Source organism: Podarcis raffonei, chromosome 6, assembly GCF_027172205.1.
Source record: "Podarcis raffonei isolate rPodRaf1 chromosome 6, rPodRaf1.pri, whole genome shotgun sequence".
In the NCBI taxonomy this organism is placed as follows: Eukaryota; Metazoa; Chordata; class Lepidosauria; order Squamata; family Lacertidae; genus Podarcis; species Podarcis raffonei.
In genome coordinates, this window is record NC_070607.1 from 42,546,839 (window position 1) to 42,567,633 (window position 20,795).

A 20,795-nucleotide genomic window follows, 5' to 3' on the forward strand; every position below is an offset into this window, starting at 1 on the left:
CAGCCTTCCCCAATGAATCCACCTAATAAAGGGAGAGCAGCATCTCTCGAAATTTTCCATATCGCCTGTCACTCTTCCTCAAGCACACAAATTTAAGCTGTTTGTGTGACTCGGTGGGCGAAGCCTTTCTTAAATTTCTGCCAAATTTCCGTTTACCAATAAGGCATTTGAAGTGATGCGAATCCCTACAAGGAAATTAACGTGAGTGTTCCTCCAGTTATTTCTGGGACTTGTTTGCGCACTGAAAGCGCAGAAACTAAACTTTTCCTGCTTTGGCCTTTTTAGTTAGTAATTTTATTAATTCATATCTATTCCCATTACTCTGGGCCGGCAAACTGAAACTTCTGCAACAAGGAGCCTAAAAAGAGGAACATTTAAAGAGTCGGGATGCTATTTAGCAAGGCCTCTTCACGTGTCACGAGAGGCTGCCTGAACCTGAATCGCCATGGTTATTGGCGGACTTCATCTGGACGCCCAAGACGGAGGGGGAAGAGAAAGAGCGTCGCTCTTTCTTCTTCGTTTCCTTCAACTCTATGGTTCCGCCTCCGTTCCGAAAGGGACGGGGCATCGCTGCTGCGCATGCGCAGCTGCTGCATACTGTGTTGCTCGTCCAGTCCCGCTGCCGCGTGGTTTCTGCCACGGGCGCTGCAAGAGCTGGAAAGTTGCAGCGCAGAGTGGTAAAGCCGGCGACCGTTGCAAGGACGAGTCTGGCCCTGCAGGCTTCCCCGGGGATATAAACTGCGTCCTGCACTTCAGCGGCGCCTATGGTTGCTTTTCTTCTCAAGGAGCTGCTCCGTATGAAACTTGACTCGGCTGCGCTTCCAGTTCAGCGAGGTTCGTGCAAGTCCAGTGCTTTTGTGTTTTTTCTCGGAAGGAAGCCCTGCTTGTGCTCGGTGGGACTTCCCCCCGAGGAAGCTCTTGCAGCTTTGCGCCCAGTCCGCCGGCGTCCCTCTTCGCAGAAATGTCAAAGCAGGCACCATAGAGATAGGTGCCTCGTGATGAAAATGACGGGAATGTTACAATAGCAATGTAATTGGGGGGCACGCAGGGGAATTTCTTATTTCTCTTTTCCTGCTTCCTCAAAAAGTCTCTGGAGGCGTTTGCAGAATAACAGATTTGGACAACTTCTTAATTTGGACCGTGAAGACACTTGGTTGCTTTTCGTGGCTCTTCAAATGTTATCTTTGCAACTATAGGAAAAGCTAGCTCATTATTGGTATTAAAACATGCACCTTCTTGCATTGCAGCAGGGATGAGGAAGACTCTGGCCCTGCAGGTGTTGCTGGGTGCAGCCCCATCAGTCCCAGACTGATGGGTCAGGGACGATGGTCAGGGATAATGGAAGGGCCATTACGCCTTTTATGTACATATGTATACCCTAAGTGGGGCAGGGGAAGCTGTACAGCTGTTGTGTGAGCATTGCAAATGTATATTTTTGTGCTTGTTCATACATTTTGAAGGTGATGAAGCAGGTCTTAAATATAATTTGAGGCAGTTGTGGGAAGCGCATTCTTCTAGAAACTCCTCATTTATTTGCCAATTAACTGAATCAGCTAGAACCATTCAGCCCCATGTTTAGCCAAACAGGCTGTGTTCAATGCATTCGGCTCTCACAGTAGCTAAAATATGTGGGGAATCTCTTTTGGCTAGATATAAAATGTGCATCTGTTTATGTGAAATGAGTTGCTTTTATTTTCTCTCTCTGCCTGCAGATTTGAAAGAGAAGCTTCATCTGTGAGTCTCAAAATGGATGGGCTTCTCAGAAGAGGGAAAACGATTCTTCCTGCTTTGAAAAATTGGATTGGTTGGTGCCAAAAGCAGCAACAGTGTTGCAGGTTTTATTCTGATCTTCATGCAAGACAAAAGTGTGTATCCCAGCACTTCCAGTCAATGAATCTGCGGGAGGATAGCATAGCATCGCAGCAAACCAGCAAACCGGGTGAACTGACATGTAAAAGTCAGAGACTGATGTTACTAGCAGGACTTATCTACCCGGCCAGTCCTGGCTGCTTCCACTATATGCCCTACACTGTCCGAGCACTGGAGAAGCTCATCAGAGTGATAGACCTAGAAATGCAGGGTATAGGGGGTCAGAAAGTGAACATGCCCGCATTGAGCTCAGCAGAGCTCTGGAGAGCCAGTGGAAGGTGGGAACTCATGGGCAGTGAACTATTACGACTGGCAGACAGGCACAATCAAGAATACTGCCTAGGACCTACTCATGAAGAGGCCATCACAGACCTAATTGCTTCCCAAGGCCATTTGTCTTACAAGCAGCTTCCCCTCTTGCTGTACCAGGTAACAAGAAAGTTTCGAGATGAGCCAAAACCACGCTTTGGGTTGCTTCGTGGCAGAGAATTTTATATGAAGGATATGTACACCTTTGATACCTCCAAGGAAGCTGCCCTCCAGACCTATGCCCTTGTGTGCAACGCTTACGGCAACATATTCAACAACTTAGGCCTTCGGTTTGTGAAAGTCCAAGCAGCTACTGGAAGCATTGGGGGGACGATGTCTCATGAATTCCAGCTGCCCGCTGACATTGGTGAGGACCGATTGATGATGTGCACAGGCTGTGACTTTGCAGCCAATGAGGAAACAATAAACCCAGATGAGAAGCATTGCCCAGTTTGCAAAGGAAAACTAGCTGAGTACAAAGGGATTGAAGTTGGCCATACCTTCTTCTTGGGCACAAAATACTCCTCTGTTTTTAATGCTACCGTCCGCACTGCAGAAAATAAGCATATTCCGGCTGAAATGGGCTGCTATGGGCTGGGTGTGACTCGGATTCTTGCAGCCTCTATTGAGGTGCTTTCTACTGAGGACGCCATTCGGTGGCCAAGCCTCATTGCACCGTATCAAGTCTGCCTTATTCCCCCAAAGAGAGGGAGCAAGGAGGAGAAAGGGGCAATGCTCCTGGAGGATTTATATGACTGTATTGTTGAAGCAGTCCCTCGGCTTAAGGAGGAGATAGTACTGGATGACCGGACACAATTCACCATTGGTAAAAGATTAAAAGATGCAAGTAAACTTGGGTACCCCTATGTTATAATAGGTGGCAAGAAGGTTTTGGATGAGCCTTCTCTATTTGAAGTATGCAATCAAAATACTAATGAGACTTTGTTCCTTACCAAAGAAGCCATTGTTAACTTGCTGAGTAAAGTGCAGACTCGCTGAATACTGGATGTGTAGCTTTTGAATACCGAAATGTCAGTGTTTCCCCTCTGCCATCTTAAGCATATGGCTATGGGAGTCTATGGGAATTATTTTTATTTGTATCTTCCAGCCCAAGGATTACTGCGAAGGCAGATAGGGTGCTGCCTATATGCCAAAGCCTCATGTGCAAACTTGGTTGTCCTTCGATTTCAACAGCAGACAGTTCCATCTGTACATTTGGGGTCTTCTGCAAAGGTGAGGATCCTGTAGCCCTCCAGATGATGTTGTCTGCACCTTCCATAATCTCCAGCCAGCATGACCAATGGCCAGGAGTGATGGGAATTGTAGGCTGACAATATCTGGAGGGCCACAGTTTTCCCACTGCTTATTTTGCATAACCAAAGGCCGGCCTTTCGTTATGCAAAATAATAATAGTGTCCTGCTTGACAATTATTTGGGGGACAGCAGCCTGGAGCTAGATGTGATTAAGCCTTAAGGTAAAAAGAAAGTTTGCAATAATGTGTTTGCCAGTGCAGCTGTGGTCATGGAAGCAAAAGGGGAATCCCCACCTCTAGTTTTTCTTAGGTGCGCTGTGCCTCTGTGTGAGGGACTCTCATGGTCTGAGTACTTAACTGGATTTGTCCCATCTGGTCATCAGCTACATGAATTCAAAGACTGAGTTGCTGCTTACGTACTAGTGGGTCTTGATTATACTAGCCAAATACTTCCTGGAAGGATTCAAGATGGACTTTGCTAAAAAAATATATATACCAAGTTGATCTTTGTAAACTTTTTTTTTTAAAAAAAGAAAAGAAAAATCATGCCTTCTTGAGTAGAGTATTACCTCTCCCCCACCTGCATGTTGATTAAAAGTAAATTTTCCTCTTCTGACTGTAGGGTTCGATTTCTAAGTATGGAACCAAATTCCAAACAACAAAATTAATGGAACCTGGTTAATGTTGAGCTTCTGAGTAAGCCAATTAAATTGGCTATTATTCTGAAATCCTGACAGCTGATTGCCAAATAGGCTGCTGCTGTTCTTCCCCTCTTTAAGATCATGTACTGTAATCTGAATTTTCAGTATTCATAAGCATTTCACTTAATTAAAAGATATACAGCTAAGTTTGAATATTGTTTTGCTTTAAATATGACATACCCACACTCCGGTAACTTTTTCCCAATGATAAAGCAGTTGTGAGCATTGAGCATGGCTAAGAGAGTAAGGCTGCAGTCTTAGCCCCACCTAATTGGAAATCAGCTCCATTGAATTAAATAGGATTTGCTACTGAGTAGCTATGTTTAGGATTGCACTGTAAGCCAGGAATGGAAAGCCTGTGACCCTCTAGAACAGCCTTTCTCAACCTGTGGGTCCCCAGATGTCGTTGAACTACAACTCCCATCACCCCTAGCTAGTAAGACCAGAGCTCAGGGATGATGGGAGTTGTAGTCCAGCAACATCTGGGGACCCACAGGTTGAGAACTGCTGCTCTAGAAGGTTCTAGAACTGCTGCTCTAGAAGGTCTTCCCTTGCCCTTTGCCATGTTCAGGGCCAATTGGAGAAAGGTAATTTAGCCTGGGGCCTCAAGCTTAAAGTGGGCCACAAATATAGGCACTTGTTAAGTTTTGCAACTTGTTTTTATGTGCAGCGGATCAAATTGCAATACATTCTAAGTTCAGAACTGCAAATTTAAGCAAATAAGAGATGAGATTTGATAAAATACATTACTTTTTTGTTAAGTGATGCAGATTTTGCCACATGCTAAATGCGACATTGCATGTAAGCAAGTTTTTCCCTCAAGAATAAGTGCATTTGCAAAGAAAGAGTCTGGAAAAGTATTCTTTTTAAAAAATCAAATTATGTCTTATTTCCTCCGCCGCTGCCCACATGCCACATTTTGTTTTTGCATGTTGTCATATTTCCATGACTGCATTTATTATTATGGGGCCTCAAAAACAGGAAGGGGTCTGTGAGCCTCCCCAGGTCTCCGAGAAGGCCTGGTCACGTTGCCTAGGGCTGATGGGAGTTCAACAATTGGAGAATCACACATTCCCCATCCCTGTACTTGTTCATGTAATGTAAAAACATAGTTTGTTACATCCAAACAAGAACTACATAGGTAGAGTACTTTGAGTACTCTGAAATACCATTTAAGTGCATAACCATTTAACTTAGATATCTGGTAGGGATGTTACCATTATTGGTCATTGTTCTCCCCCCACCTTTCCTACCATCTCTCACACATTTTCTTGGGAATAAAAACATCCTTACAATAAATCCTATTCTGTGGAATTTAGCTTCAGTCTACTTAGAGCATCTTTGTTGTCAAATTGTACAAATCTCAAACCAGCAGCAAACTGATCACTTAGGATAGTAGTTTTCAACCTTTTGAAATCCAGGACTCTCCTTTAACCCCAAAGTGCATTGGGGAACCCATTTCTCTCTCTCTCTCTCTCTCTCTCTCTCTCTCTCTCTCTCTCTCTCTCCCCCCCCCCCCCCCAGATATTTGTGTGGTGATAGTGCTGCTGCTGTGACCCACTTTGGACCAGGATGTGACCCAGGCTCTGGCTCCCCCTGGGTGTTTGCTTTTGTACAAATCTGGCGTGCCAGGCATGGTTCCCTGTGCTTAGAATTACTGCAAAGGAAGTCCTGTGCCCACTAACTTTAGGTGAAAGTCCCACTGAATTCAGTGCAATTTATCCCCAAATAAATATGGATTGGATTGGCCTGCTTGAAGATCAGCATGTAAGCAAAAGCAGCCATTGCATGAAGCCAGCATCTCCTGGGATAATGACTCTGGTTTCGTCTGGGGTTGCAGTTACTCTTGCTGGTGTGCTACGAGATGAGAATGAAGTGTCAGGTTGCTTCCTCCCACTGTGTTCCTGTGACTGGGAGAATTTGGGGGGACTACCCTCCCTTTGGGGGGGGGCGTCTCTCTGTTTCTTATACTTTGGCTCTCTCTCACCCATCCTCCCTGGGCAAGTAAAAGTGGAGGGCTCCTTCGGAATCATCCTTCTTGACAGAAGAAACAATTGAGAGGTGGGAGTAAAGATGATTCCCTACCGCGAACAATAGTGTACTGCTAAGGGATACAAGACAGGGCCAAGGAAAGGACAGTGCTCAAGAGAGCAAGTATTACAGTATTCCACAACCATGTTCAGCTCCCTTACCCAGGATCTTGGATACAATGCAACAAGCAGTGTTGTCTTGAATGATGACACAAACCTCTCCATTGTGACATTGACTAGTAAGCCCTTTCTTCCCTCAGAGGAAAAGGAATGTGAACCCAGCAAACAGCTGGGAGCAATCACCAACAAGTAAGCAAGTGTATTTCTTTTTCTGATCTGCTCAACTGAGTCTCTATGGTTGAGTCCATCAGTTCCTCAGTATCTGGTCTAATACCTTTATCCACAAATGTGTCAGAATCATTTAGGTACTCGGCGAAGTACATGACTAGGTCGCCTTGGTAATTCTACTGATTTTCTGTCCCATTTTTCTGAGATACTAAATATAAATGTAACAAATCTGTTTGGCATGTTTAATTATGGATTGTTTCTATGCAAATCCCAAGAAACTGAGAGATGGAAGTAGGGATGATAACCTACCCAAAACAATAGCATACTGCTAAGGGATACAAGACAGGGCCAAGGAAAGGCCAGTGCTCAAGACAGCGAGTATTATTCTACAACCATGGTCAGCTACCTTACCCATTGTGTTCAGGATCTTAGATACTATACAACCAGCACTGTTGGCTTGAATGATGACACAAACATCTCCATTGTGACATTGACTAGTAAGACCTTTTTTCCATCCGAGGAAAAGGAATGTGAAACTAGCAAATGGCTGTGCATGTTCACCAACAAGTAAGCAAGTGTGTGAGCTTTCTGTAGGGATCAGCTGAGCCTCTTATAAAAGTAGTATACTGCCCAGGTCAAGAGAAGTAATAGTACCACTCTATTCTGCCTTGGTCAGATCCCACCTGGAGTCCTGTGTCCAGTTCTGGGCACCACAGTTCAAGAAGAATATTGACAACCTAGAGAAGGGTGACCAGTATGATAGTGTCTGGAAACCAAGTCTTATGAGGAACAGTTGAGGGAATTGGATATGTTTAGCCTGGAGGAAAGGAGAACTGATATGATAGCCACCTTCAAATGTCTTAAGGGCTGTCACATGGAAGATGGAGCGAAATTGTTTTCTGCTGTTCCAAAGCATGGGACCTGAATTTAAGTGGATTCAAATGATTCTGATGAAGCATTTGGGAGAAATTTCCAATAGTAAGAGCTGTTCAGCAGTGGAACAGGCTCCCTTGGGAGGTGGTGGACTGTCCTTCCGTAGAGGTATTTCAAGAGAGGTTGGATGGTCATCTGTCAGAGATTCTTTAGCTGTGATTCCAACCACAAGGCATATTGGTTTTCACATTCCCAGTGCTGACTACTGCTTTCCAAACATTTCGTATCAAAATCTGAATTGGTTGTCAACTTTTCTTTTTACAAAGACACTAGACTGTCTTTTATACTTTCTTCTCTTAAATGGGCTAGAAGAGCTGCCTATAGAACCAAAATGTATAGCTCTGGGTTCTGCAAGGATCTTGGACTGCGTAGGCTTGAGCCATTTTCTATCTAAATTTCATGGTTAGAGCGTAAAACAAGCATAAAATTTAAAAGGTGAACAGTTTTTGACCACCAATGCTGTTTTCCTTTTTTCCCCCCAGCTAATATCTTGTGATCTCTAATTAATCAAGTTGTAATAACATCACCATCTCTATAAAAGCTGATAACTTCTGTATGTACACAGAACTTTCTACCGATCAGCTCAGAAGAGAGTCTGGCAGTTGGGGTCCTCTCCAATACAGTTGCTTTGTTTTTAATAGGGTATTGAACAGACTTCAACCCTAATCACAATGTGAAGGCTTGATTCCACCACAACTCTATATGCCCTAGTTTACACGTAAGTCAACCCATGGTTTGATGTGAATGCATGAGTGTGGAAGCTGCCAGATTGAGGCCACTTTGTTCATCCACAAGTCCTGCTGTGAGTAAGCCATGCTTTGGCTTAGCATGTTGCCTGAGTTTGGGCTCATGAGTTGTTTCCTCCAGAAAAACCTTGAGCTATAAACTGGAGACAAACTTTATTTGTGGCATGTACTTTGTCTGGAGCAAGAGAAACAATGAGCCCAGATTCAGGTGACACTAAACTAAAGCATGGCTTAAGCCATCTCACAGCAATGCAACAGCAGGAGGACCAAAGCCAGCCGAAAATCTGCAAGGCAAAATATTTGAAGTTCACCAGTGAGGCATCACTGATATTCTAAATTCCTGACTCTCATACAGGAACACTGCTCATGTTGTGAACATCGGTCTTCAAGACTGGAACGCCAAAGTCTGGAGAAGTCAAGCTATGGGTCAAGATTTTCAAAATGGATCTTACTATAGATCTTTGTGAATGAAGGAGGGAAGGACAATACCAACAATCTTTTTCTAGCTGGTGAAGAATCAGTTGCTCTTCTGGTACTTAACAAATAAACAAACAAACAAACAAACATAAACTCTCTGTGATCCCAAAGATGGAAAAAGAAATAAAAAAAACTGAGAATGAAGAGTCAGTTGAAGTCCAAACAATTCAACAGTGCCCCCTGACGACAAAGAGAGAATTATCCAGGAATCCCCTACTGCTGGAAAACTGCCTGCCAGATACAATTTCTGAAGGTGAAGACAAATGACCTCTAGGGTTTGGAGAGTAAATATGTAGAGTGAAGAACTAAGTATAATATATAAGGCATAAATACTAAAACTCGAATCTTTTAGCTCATTCCCCAATGTGCGTCTGACAATGCACAAGCTTGAACCTTAGTTGCCTAGGTTAATGCTTCTAAATGTTTAGGGAACCATAACATCCAAAAGACCTTGGGAAGCCACTGCAAGTCAGTGGATGATACCCAGCTAAGTGACACTCAGAGCAGACCCGCTGGAATCAAGTCCGTGGAATCTACTCTGATGTTTACTCACATTGGTATCACCCAGTTCAGTTTAGTTTATTTAAATAATTTCTTACCCACTTTTTATTGCCACGGGCAATTCCAAAGTGAGATAACAAGTTTTAAAATGATGTGGTAAAATAAAACACAGGTGCAACGATGCATCTGTTACTACTTACACAGAACTTACACAAAATTGAAACATCAGGCTCCTCATTGATGCCTAGCAGGTACTTGTGTGAAAAATTGTAATCAAGTACTGAACTAGATGAACCAATAGCCAGATTCACTATAAGGTAACTTCCTAAGTACTTGACCAAACAACTTTAAACCAGACAGGGCCTGTGTAAAGTAAAGAAATATCAGTCTTTTTCGGCTCTGATTTTGCCGTTGTACCAAAATTAGACTGGCAATTTGATAGTTAGATTTTTACCAGTCTACTAAAGCAACTGCCGAAGAAGGGGCAGAGACTGGAGAAAGAACTCTGAGTGAGATATATTTTATATATTAAGTGGAATGGAAATAATGTTGGTAAGTAGATGATAGATACCAAAACCCCATACTCTCGCTATGGTTAGATGAAGTTAGATGAAGACTGCAATTGGAGGATTTCTACTTGCATAGAACCCTTCCTCAGCTGGAAGTCTTAATTTGCACCATGAAACTATGTTTTAACTTCCTGATGACCTACCATTGAGTTTCAAAGAAAGAGTCCCAAATAAATGGCTCAAGATTAGAAGTGAACAAAATAGCTATGTTTGGAGGAAGGAGATTTTTGCACAAGTCTTAGTAAACCTCGGCTCATTATCACACACCCCGACAGCAGGGGTGGGAACCCTTTGGCCCTCAAGATGTTGCTGAACTACAACTCCCAGCTCTAGCAAGCAGGGCCAATGACCAAGGATGATGGCAGCAACATCTGGGAGGCCAAAGGTTATCCACCCCTGTGTTAGAGTAACAGTACCAGGAGACATTTTCGTTCCAACTGCAACCTCAGTTCTATTTACTTTTTATTTGTAACAGCTTCAGTAACCTCCAGCAATGCCTATGGAATGATGCTGTATGACGCAAAAGGAAAGGAAAAGGAAACACCGCTAGCCTCTGATGACCGTGATAAAATGGTAGGAACCTGTTCTTAATACTCTGCTAACTCTAACATTGCCCTTCCCTGCACTTTGCTTTCAACACATCTGCAATATTCTGCATATACCTGAACCTTAATATTAGATAGCTTCAGAACTTATTTCAGTGCAAGAGCTCAACTTTGGAAGGCATAAAGCTTTATTGAATAATAGATAATTTCAATTTGGGGTAAGGTGCTAACGGAGGAGATCAGACTATACCAGTATAATGAGGGTCTCTCTTCTATTGGGCCCATCCCAGTCACGGACTCACCTTCCATGTTAGCTCATAGATAATTTGCTGACTTCAAAGTCTTGCAAAATAAAAATATTCCTCTTTTTTTTTTTTACTATGGTGACATGAGCTCTTAGAACTTAGTCTTCCTTTTCCCATTCAGACGACCTGGCCCTTGTATAATCACAGGGATTACTTTCTTGCACATTGTTCAGGGAAGACTAAGGGAAAGTGAACTGATTGTGAGTGAAGGAAATAGAGGAAGCAGAGATGGTACTGATTTCCGATTATTATGTTCAAAGTCTTAGTAAACAGCTTTCCACGAAAAAGGTATTGCTCCCTTCCTGTATCCCAGTACAGTGGTATCTCTGGTTACGTACTTACGATAATTCGTTCTGGAGGTCTGTTCTTAACCTGAAACTGTTCTTAACCTGAAGCACCACTTTAGCTAATAGGGCCTCCCACTGCTGCCGCACCGCCACCGCACGATTTCTGTTCTCATCCTGAAGCAAAGTTCTTAACCCGAGGTATTATTTCTGGGTTAGCGGAGTCTGTAACGTGAAGCGTATGTAACCCAAGGTCCCACTGTACTGGCTGGATGGGGACACAGGTGGCGCTGTGGTCTAAACCACTGAGCCTCTTGGGCTGCTGATCGGAAGGTTGGTGGTTTGAATCCCCATGAGGGAGGGAGCTCCTGTTGCTCAGTCCCAGCTCCTGCCAACCTAGCAGTTCAAAAGCATGCCAGTGCAAGTAGATAAATAGGTACCACTGCAGCATGAAGGTAAACAGCATTTCCATGCACTCTGGCTTCTGTCATGGTGTTCCGTTGTGCCAGAAGTGGTTTAGTCATGCTGACCCCACGACCCAGAAAACTGTCTGTGGGCAAATGCCAGCTCTCTCAGCCTGAAAACGAGATGAGCGCCGCAACTTCATAGTCACCTTTGACTGGCCTTAACCATCCAGGGGTCCTTTATCTTTACCTTTACCTTACTGGCTTGATGTTCAATGCATGTTTTCTGTGTTAAAGCAGAGAATACCGGGCAATCAGCAGAATGTCTAATGCCATTCAGCATTCTATTGCCCTCCTTTCACATGTTATGATGCAACTGGCTCTGGAAACTGGTTCTGAACAAATACGGTCATATGTGAAAATGCTATTAAAATCTTCCACCCTTTTCTTGCTAGTCTCATATGCATTCACAGGAATTCGATTCAAAAATGAGTGGGAACGGTAATCAAAACTATCGGCATGGGAATCAGAAATTGCAGCTGGTGGAGCAAACAATGGTGAGTCAGATGCAATGCACATCCTTTATTTGTGTATTTAATAGCTTGTACAATTGGTGTAAGTGTTTGACCAGTGCAGGGGGGGGGGAATCACACATTAGTGCAGCTGTAGCAGCAACAGAACAGAGCAGACACGTGAAGAGTTTTTCCTCACAGAATTTGCTGCTGCTCTTTCACAGGCACAGATTTTAGACCTGCCTCTGGACAGCATCGACTCGCGCTCCACAGCTTTGCGCTGTCAGGGCATGCTTCTCATTCAGGACCTAAGGTATGTCGGATCTACAACCCAACATCCTCCCTGACCCAAATGTTGAAGCAAAGCTCAGAAGAAAAGTGCTAAGAATAGAGTTGAATAATGCCATCAGGAAGAGACTACCTCAGGCTGGGGTAACCCAGCCAGATGGGTGGGGTATAAAGAATTATTATTATTATTATTATTATTATTATCATCATCATCATCATCATCATCATCATCTGTATCTGTGGAATTATTTGAAACAAACTACACAGAAAAGCCAAACCTGTCTCAGCTCTGTTGATATGGAAGGGATTGTCTTGCTTTATTGCGCTACTGACGAATTACATGACCTACATTGGTGAGCATGGAGTCCTCTGATCTTGACCCTGGTAGTTCTGAATTCCAGTCAGAGCCATGGGCTCAAGGCAGGCATACTCACACCAGATTCTGGTCAGTGGCTACCCCTTTGTAGCTGCCCATTCCAGTAGGCACTACACAGCTCAGACATGGTTTGTTTTCTTTCCTCGGTACTCTGAACTTTTTCTGTGTTAAGCTCCATTTCCGTAAGGAAGAATCGTAACGTACATTGAATGCTCTGTTTCTTCTCCCCCGACCGCCATTCCTCAGCCAAGTGGAGCCTTCTCATTGGCCTAAAGAGAAGCTGCTCAGCACTTGCATTGCCAGCGTCTTTGCCTTGCCCTCGGTTGACACTTTACAAAGTCAGAGCAAAGAAGAAGTTGACGTACAGGTATTTTCTCACTTTGTTGCAGGTGGGGGGGAGAACTGTGTCCCTCCAGATGTCTCTTGCTGGGTTGTAGCTCCTATCATTCCTTGCCTTTCGCTATTCTAGCTGGGGCTGGTGAGATTTTGCGTCCAGTCTGGGGGGGAACATAAGATTTCTCACGACCAATTTACTGCTTATGGAGAGGGTACGGTATGTGCCCGAATAAGAACATCTTGCTGTTTGAATCTATACGGTTTAAAAAGAAAAGAGAAAGAACTGTACTGATTTGGGGAAGGGGGTGGCAAAAACATGACCCTATGTGGAACAAAGATACATCAGTCTGGTTAAAGGAACCCAAATTTGATGTTGATGATAACAAGCCCTAAGTTCCCTTTTGAAGCCATTTTGTACCTCCTATATGTTCACGATGACCATGTGAGCTAGGTGAAGCTGGGTTGGTGACTGGCCCAGGGCAGGAAGTGAGCAAAAACAATGAGTTTTTGTTTATCAAGGTTCACAAAAAAGAAAAGAAAATTGCCTGCAGTTTGCTGAGAGTGTGAAAGAGGGTCTTTGCATGTAGTTCAAGAAAGCTAATGCCATTATAAACATGTTAATCTTTAAGATATCACAAAACTTATCTGTGGGACCTTACTTCATGCATTCCTCTTTTTAGGAAGAAGGGGACCCTATTTTGAGAACTGCACCAGGGCTCCCAACCATCTTAACCCATCCTTGGGCAAAAGTAGGACGAAATACACTGAGCGTGTTGTTCACTGTTAGGCAACCCCTATGCGTTGTAATAGGGCTTATGGGGGAGAGTTACACTCACTTTTGAATCACAGCTTTATTAGTTATGTCAGTTCATGGACACTGTTGGCATCCAGCTGTCTCGAGAGACAATGGAGTGCACCTCCAGGGGTGAAGTCAAACTGCTGGAGAATCACAGCTATGGCTACAGAGACCAGTAACTTGTAACTGCTGCCTCCCGTGTTGCTTTTGCAGTGGTCCAAAGGAAAGCAGAGCAATACATTTGGCACCAGCTTGGCTGCAGGAGTTGCTGGAAACAGGTGTACAAGGTGCCACCCAACCATCTTAGGGACTCCACTCCAGATTTGTGTAGAGTTTACTCTTTAGCCTTTTCCTCTCCCAAAGGTGTTGCACCTGCAATGTTATAGTAATATATTATGCAACATTTTTTTTCCTTCTCAGGCATTGTACAAGCAGACCTTAGAGGCTATAGAATCAATGCTGAAAAGCTTATTGGCAGAAAGACCAAACATAGATGAACTGGCCACACTCTTAGAAGTAAGCTCCTGTTATCTATTTGTGGCTCAAAGAATCACAAGTGATGAGAATATGCCCTATAGCTAGGTTCATGAAGTAGTCTTTCTTTTCTTTCTTGGTGTATATGGTTCTCCTCGTGCCAATACAATCCTCACAACAACCATGTGAGTCATCGTGGAATGAGAGATACTCACTGGCCCAAGATCACCCAATAAGGTTCATGGCTGAGTAGAGATTTGAACCACTTTGTGCCCTGTTATAGTCAAACAGTGTAATTGCTACACCACGCCCTCTCAGACAGATCTTTGGTTGAAATGGCATTTGCTGCTCAGGGAGCATAGAAGTGCCTCATTCACCGAAATCTACTTGTGGGTTTTTTGTTTTTCTTAGGGGGTGTTAAAATCAATTTTCAAAGATGTCCACTCAGAATGGCTCCTTTCAGTTTGGTCAGGGAGAGTTACAAGAACGGGAATAAGAGGCCAGACAGCAAGCCATAAGATTGTTGACAGGACTTAGCATGACATTATTCAGAACTTTAAAGACCGGAAGGAAAGCACCCAAAGTGGAATTTGGATTTCCTTGACATTGGGAAGTAACACAGGAAGTGCCCTTTCGCCATATTCTTTAATCTTTGGAAACCAGGAAAAGTGTCAGGGTGGGAGGGGAAATGAGGGAGGAAGTAACCTAGCTTACTTCCTCTCTGTGAGGTTTTGACAGCTTTGAGAGAGCAACCTGAAGGGTCCATGCCTGAAGTTCCCCACCCAGGTTTTCCCAAACTTGGGTCTCCAGCTGTTTTGGACTACAGTTCCCATCATCCCTGACCACTAGTCTTGCTACCTATGGATGATGGGAGTTGTAGTCCAAAAACAGCTGGTGACACAAGTTTGGGAAACCCTAGCGTAGCCAACAGCGAGCTTAATGATATGATGGCTGGACTTGGAATAAGGCAGCTTCCTGGGTTCCTTTCTGAAAGACAAAAGCATGACTTTGAAAAATTACAATAGTATGCACTTTCTCTTCTTATACAGTTGCTAACAGTTTGCTCCCACTACCCTTACAGCATTTGATGCCCTGGATGATATCAGGACAAGCACATGAGCGGGCAAGAGCAGCGAACACCTATGTATCCCTGTTAAAATTTGCAGCCACCTGCCCCACGTTTCATGTGAGTGCTGCCCTCTGGCTTGAGGTGACTGGGCAACGGGTCTTGTGAGACCTGCAAATGTTTAAGACAGAAAATGGAGGTAGAGAGATGTGACTGGCTCTGTAGTGTGAATATTGCATTCTTCTTGTGCACTGAAGTGAGTGGATAGAGACTGTGAAAAGGTTAGAGGGGCTAGGATGGATTCAAGGGATGCACACACCAAACAGAAGAGCAACCCTAAGTCTCTTCTCTTGACTGTGCTAGCAAGTTTAGGGACTGGTACCCACTGGAATCTGATGCTTTATTTCTGCCTCACTATTCTTCTACTAAAAAGGGGTGGGGTGAGTGACTAGAGTCTGGGATGGCCAGAAGCAAATGAACAAGACATTTTCTAATATCCAAATGGTCTATTAGAGACAAAACTGGCCTATTATAGCTTGGATCCCTTATATCCTACAAAAACCATGCTACAGCTATGAGCCATAGCCTTTTCACAGTATTGCTGCTACAAACTGATAATGGGTATGAATCTAAACCCTGTGAAGGTGTTCTGCCCCACACACAATTAGGATCACTGTGAGAGAGCTAGCCAGCACCTCTGTCACATCCCCAATGCCCAGCCTTGCCACCCCTATGCAACATGGGAGGGCAAAAGTAAGACCATAGACAGCTGTACAACTTGGGACCAGATGATCTAAAAGATCATCTCGCCCTCTATATATACAGGGAGAGAGCCTTCTGCACATGCCTTCTCATCAGGAAGTCCATTCCACATGATACAGGAATTGGGCCCTGAGTTTGGTGGCATCCAGCCGCTGGAACTCCCTTCCACTAGATATCACACAGGCACCTGTGGAAGACCTTTCTTCTTTAACAAGCCTTTTAAGTGGAGGTCTGTACCCCAGTTCTATCTGAATCGGATTTGAAATTATTTTAAAACTGCTTTTATCTATTGTTTTTAATTGTTTATGGTTTTTACTGTGAAGCTGCTTGGATATACTTATATGAAATGATTCATAAATGGAATCAGATAAATAAAATTATTATTACATTTTTATCCCACCTTTTCTCTAAGGAACTTCAGTTGGTGTACATAGTTCCCCCCCCCCGCCATTTTGTCCCCGCAACAACCCTGTGAGGTAGATTAGGCTCAGAAGCAAGATCAAGCTTTGTGGTCAAGAGGGCACTAGAACCCAGGTCTCCCAGTTCTTAGTCCAACACTCTAACCACAACAACACACTGGCACTCTGCAGTGTCTGCAGCACAAAGCCTATTGTCTCTGTAGAGGCTTCCCTCATGACTCAGAACCCCCTGGTCATGCAAGGCTTGTTCTCATTAAGAGTGCAGCAGACTTCCTGCTGCAGTTGTTTGCTCTCCTGTGTGTGGAGGGGTGGCAGAGCTGGCTGTTGGAGGCATGGTGGAGTCGGTAGAGGCAGCTAGAATAGCCCTGTCTCCCTCTCCTTGTGCGAGGAGAATAGCCGGAACAGGGTACAAGGCTCATCAGAAAAAGACAGTATAATTCCAAACATCAGTTCATCCAAACAGGTGAACTTCTTTCATTCAGGAACCACAAAGATTCCTTCTCTTCCCCTCTGTGTCAAAAGACAGCACTCTCAATTTCTCCATTCAGGTGTCACCTGATGGATGTCCTAAGCTTGGGCATCTGATTGGTCAGCTGTGTCTGCGTCTCAATGACCCCCAAGAGGAAATTGGTGAACAGGCTATGGAAGGCATGTATTTCCTGTACTCCCTTATGCTGCGCCAAAAGGGTAAGATAGGAGCTGTGAAAACTCCAGTATCCAAACTATGCATCTATATAGAAGTAGTAGACTGTACTTTATTTGGCAGCCATAGACTTGTTGCCCTTGACACTCTCTTCTTATGTCCTGTATTTTATTATATCTGGGTAATAATAATAATAATAATAATTTTATTTTATTTATACCCCACCCTCCCCAGCCAGAGCCAGGCTCAGGGCGGCTAACACACAATAAAATCACAGTAAAAACATAATGGGGGGGGCAATTTAAAATACAGGTTAAAATGCAATTTAAAATGTAGCCTCATTTTAAAGTAGCCGATAAATCAAGACCATAAAGAGAGGGAAACATAAGGGTCAGACTGAGTCCAAACCAAAGGCCAGGCGGAACAGCTCTGTCTTGCAGGCCTTGTGGAAAGATGTCAAGTCCCGCAGGGCCCTAGTCTCTTGTGACAGAGCGTTCCATCAAGTTGGGGCCAGTACTGAAAAGGCAGTATTGCATTATATCAGGAATTCCCGATTTTCTCTCTTCTTTTTTTGACCCAAGGGCACATTTGGAAATATTTTTTTTTTGTCAAGACGCCTTGAGTTGCCTGCAGTGAGAGAAGGTGTTTAATAAATTTAATAAAGAAGAAGAATCAACTGTTGTTGGCACCACATAATACCCATTTCACAGAAGAAAAAACAGGGGTGCTTAGAAACTCCAGGCCCCCACATTAACAAAAGACAAAACACCTGCACACACATGCAGACAAATAACTGCAGGACTACTGTTATTATAAGGTGCCTATTTTCTAAGCACCTCACATATATCAAAAGACAAGATAGTCTCTGACCACAAGTTTGCAATCTAACAGACATGAAACAGGGAGGGGAGGGAGAGGGGAGGGAGAAGGAACCTTCACTAGCCAATGAGTGGAGCCAGATTGGTCTTCCCATTGCCGCAATGTTCTTGTTGCGATGCAGGAGGTGCAGCCTCTCAATGGTATCAGAAGCCAGTGTGTGCTTTCCTTCAGCTCTGCAGCTGAATAATCGCACACCAACTTAAAACCAACTTAAAGTTTTCAAAACAACTTTCTATTATTTCATTTGCAAAGAAGTATTCTGGAAAGATCCACAGCAGAGACTATTAATTTGATGCATTGCATCATTGTTAGGGGATTCCAAAAATCTGGAGAGACATGCCCATTTTGTGCAACAGCAAAGAGTGCTTTTATTTAGTTAGCTGTTCTGCAGACACTGGTCTGTTTGCCCTTGATGCTCCTTTTGTCTCTGCCATAGTGCGTTGGATTTTGTGCTGACAACCCCTGTAGTCCTCACTGTGCAGAAGCTGGAGAAGATCCTGCCTAACGTAGCTACAAAGTGGGACTTTGAGAGAGGTCCCTGGTGGAGAAGATATTCTTGATCTATAGCTCAGTGCCAAATCATGGGTGGTCACATCTCAGTTGCAGCAGGATACCCGCTCTGCAGTTTCCAGAGCTAATTTGAGAATTAACGAGGATTTTGGAATGGGGCAGGGCAACCCAGGTTATTGTTATGCATCCCCACATCTCCAGGTTCCAGGGGCAATACTATCCAGGGTTTGTCTTCCTTTTGGAGAAGAGACGATGAGAGATATATGCCATTTCTGTAATATTTGCTTTATTTGCAAACGTTCAAGTGGAGCATTGGAGGAGGCAAACAGCTTATTTTGTTCCAGTTACTTAACTGTGCTGTGGCTTGTACAATGAGCAGTATGCCTATCATCTAAATAAACAACCTTCACAACTTTTAATTAGTTGGCATGCAATTGATTCTCACCTGCAAAATAGTGGCTTCCTGGGAGCAGCTTGTGTCTTTCTGCCTTCCTTTCCTGTTCCAAAACACACGTCTGTTGTTCCTGTCATACATTGAACCCAAGACCCACCTTAGCTGTGGGTGAGTCCCAAAGTGTTTGTTGGGCATTCTGTGCCATTTTCCTGCAATTTCCCTAATGAAAGATGTGGCTGGAACAGTTTGGCCACTGGCCATTAGGTGTCATTAGCCAGCCATTCTGGCTCCTTCTCTCCCTTTTTTCCAAATTCCAGACACCCACACAGCAACCTGAGAGCAAACTCTCCGCTTGGAGAAACTTTAAAGTCACTCTTTTTCTCATTAGGCTTCGAAAACAAAAGTGACTCCCTGGAAGCAGAAGAGATCCAACTGTATGAAGAGATTCTGGGTTCCTATGACCCTACTACGTCTCATCAAAATATCACCCATATTATTCAGGTAATTGTTCCGTGCTGGATATGATGCAACACAGAGGATATGCAAACTGCAGAGGCCATCGTAACTTAGTCTGATAGGGTGTAAGGTAGGGGTAGAACCATAATTATTACTACATCTTTGTAGTGAGTTTTGAGGCAAAGATTTCCACTTTCAGATCATAGGTCAGCAGTGCTGCAATTCTACATGCACTTTCTTGAGAGGCGAAAGACCCACTGAACTGTGTGGCACTTCTGAGCTTGCATGCATGGGATCTCCCCCATTTTCAGTTTTCTGATTTAAACTTGTGGAAGGGCTGTAAGATCAGTGGGAGAGCACGTGCATTGGGTAAGAAAGGTCTCAGGTTCAATCCATGGGATTTCCAGGCCGGGCTGTGAACGTCTTTTGCCTGGAACCCAGAAGACTTACTACCAGCCAGTGAAGACAGTACTGAGCTAGAAGAACTGGTCTGGTTTCGTCCGTAAGATGAAAAGCTGAGAACATCAGGTTTTGGATCTGTACACCTTTACTTGGGAGCAAATTCCAGAGTAGCTGGTTGGATTTAACTTCCATGTGACGTGGCAGAGGAACGGGCTCCTCCACAGAACCTTTAATTCCTTCCTGCAAAGGTCTCTTAGAACAAGGAAGCCCTGCCAGTTGAGTTTGCCTTGCTGTTGTCCTCTCAGCTGCATCCCCTACCACAAAGTGCTGCTCTGTGTCTCCTCTCTTAGGAATTTCTGCCCTACCTCACAGCACTACAGATCACAGAGCTTTTGTTGACCGCTATAGACTGCCTAAAGGAAGCCAATAGGAGCACCACTGCGGCATCACGTGACATCACATCTGTAATCCTGCAGCAATACATGCACAGGTTACATGGGCAGGTAGGAGATGTTTGGAGCCTGCAGAGACCCCAGCAGTGACAGAGGCGGCTTCTGGAGAGGCACGATTACCATTTTATACCTTGAGATAAACCGTAAAACCCATTTACAGTTTATCTGTGGTGAAGGACCATTAATGGTCTTGGCAAGGCTCTGTCAGTGCTCACAGGATGTTTTCCTGTGTCAGTGCCTAATTATTGATCAGCTGACGAGTGCTCCCTGTACCATAGAATTGCAGAGTGGGAAGGGACCCCGAGGGTCATCAAGTCCAACACCCCACAATGCAGGAATCTCAGCTGAAGCATCCATGACAGATGGCCATCCAACTTCTACCAATCTTCAGGAGAACCCAAATGACCAGAGCAGGGGATCGTTGCGCCTTCTCACCTCCAGGACCAGCCTCAGATGTTTTGCTGACTGAGCAAATAGTCTCCCCAGCCTAAGTCCAGTTGCATTATTTTGGCACTTGAGATGGAAAATCCCACAGGCACTTCTCCCCCTCCCTAGCAGTGAAAGTACAGCAATAATAAATATCTTAAATACCTTAAATGATCTTAAATAATAAATATTTTAATGATTTGTTGCTTGGCCATGAAAACAGGGGGTCGCATCCATACCACACATTTAAAGCACGTGGCTTCCCTCAAATATTCCTGGGAACTGCAGTTTACCCCGACAAAGCTACAGTTCCCAGGATGTTTTGGATGACATACTTTAAGTATATGTTTGCTTTCTGCTCTTTGAGGGCTCTGGTTTGTACCTTGTGGT

The 20,795-nt window shown here is 44.1% G+C and overlaps 2 protein-coding genes across 11 annotated transcripts in view; both read left to right on the forward strand.

Annotated features, from left to right (window-relative positions):
- Positions 1-592: 592 nt before the first annotated feature.
- PARS2 (prolyl-tRNA synthetase 2, mitochondrial) lies at positions 593-4,278 on the forward strand. The gene is made up of 2 exons (XM_053392329.1): positions 593-834; positions 1,713-4,278. Exon 2 carries the CDS (start codon positions 1,747-1,749, stop codon positions 3,175-3,177), a length of 1,431 nt encoding a protein of 476 aa, XP_053248304.1. The 5' UTR covers positions 593-834; positions 1,713-1,746; the 3' UTR covers positions 3,178-4,278.
- Positions 4,279-4,805: 527 nt separating this feature from the next.
- The window catches only part of MROH7 (maestro heat like repeat family member 7), a 28,701-nt gene continuing 12,711 nt past the window's right edge, over positions 4,806-20,795 (forward strand). Inside the window, exons 1-11 of one of the 10 annotated variants that reach the window (XM_053392341.1) lie at positions 4,806-6,471; positions 8,485-8,859; positions 10,152-10,249; positions 11,670-11,771; positions 11,951-12,039; positions 12,637-12,757; positions 13,943-14,038; positions 15,078-15,182; positions 16,792-16,930; positions 19,058-19,170; positions 19,878-20,030. In XM_053392341.1, coding sequence (XP_053248316.1) covers positions 8,718-8,859; positions 10,152-10,249; positions 11,670-11,771; positions 11,951-12,039; positions 12,637-12,757; positions 13,943-14,038; positions 15,078-15,182; positions 16,792-16,930; positions 19,058-19,170; positions 19,878-20,030 — 1,158 coding nt within the window. In that variant the 5' untranslated portion in view covers positions 4,806-6,471; positions 8,485-8,717. Of the gene's footprint in view, positions 6,472-6,689; positions 7,018-7,895; positions 8,102-8,484; positions 8,860-10,151; positions 10,250-11,669; positions 11,772-11,950; positions 12,040-12,636; positions 12,758-13,942; positions 14,039-15,077; positions 15,183-16,791; positions 16,931-19,057; positions 19,171-19,877; positions 20,031-20,795 lie in introns of those variants that run through there. The other 9 variants (XM_053392339.1, XM_053392331.1, XM_053392335.1 and 6 more) reach the window with 9 other exon arrangements.

Coding starts and splice junctions, on each gene's coding strand:
- PARS2 (XM_053392329.1), top strand. CDS start 1,747: ATGGATGGGCTTCTCAGAAGAGGGAAAACGATTCTTCCTGCTTTGAAA.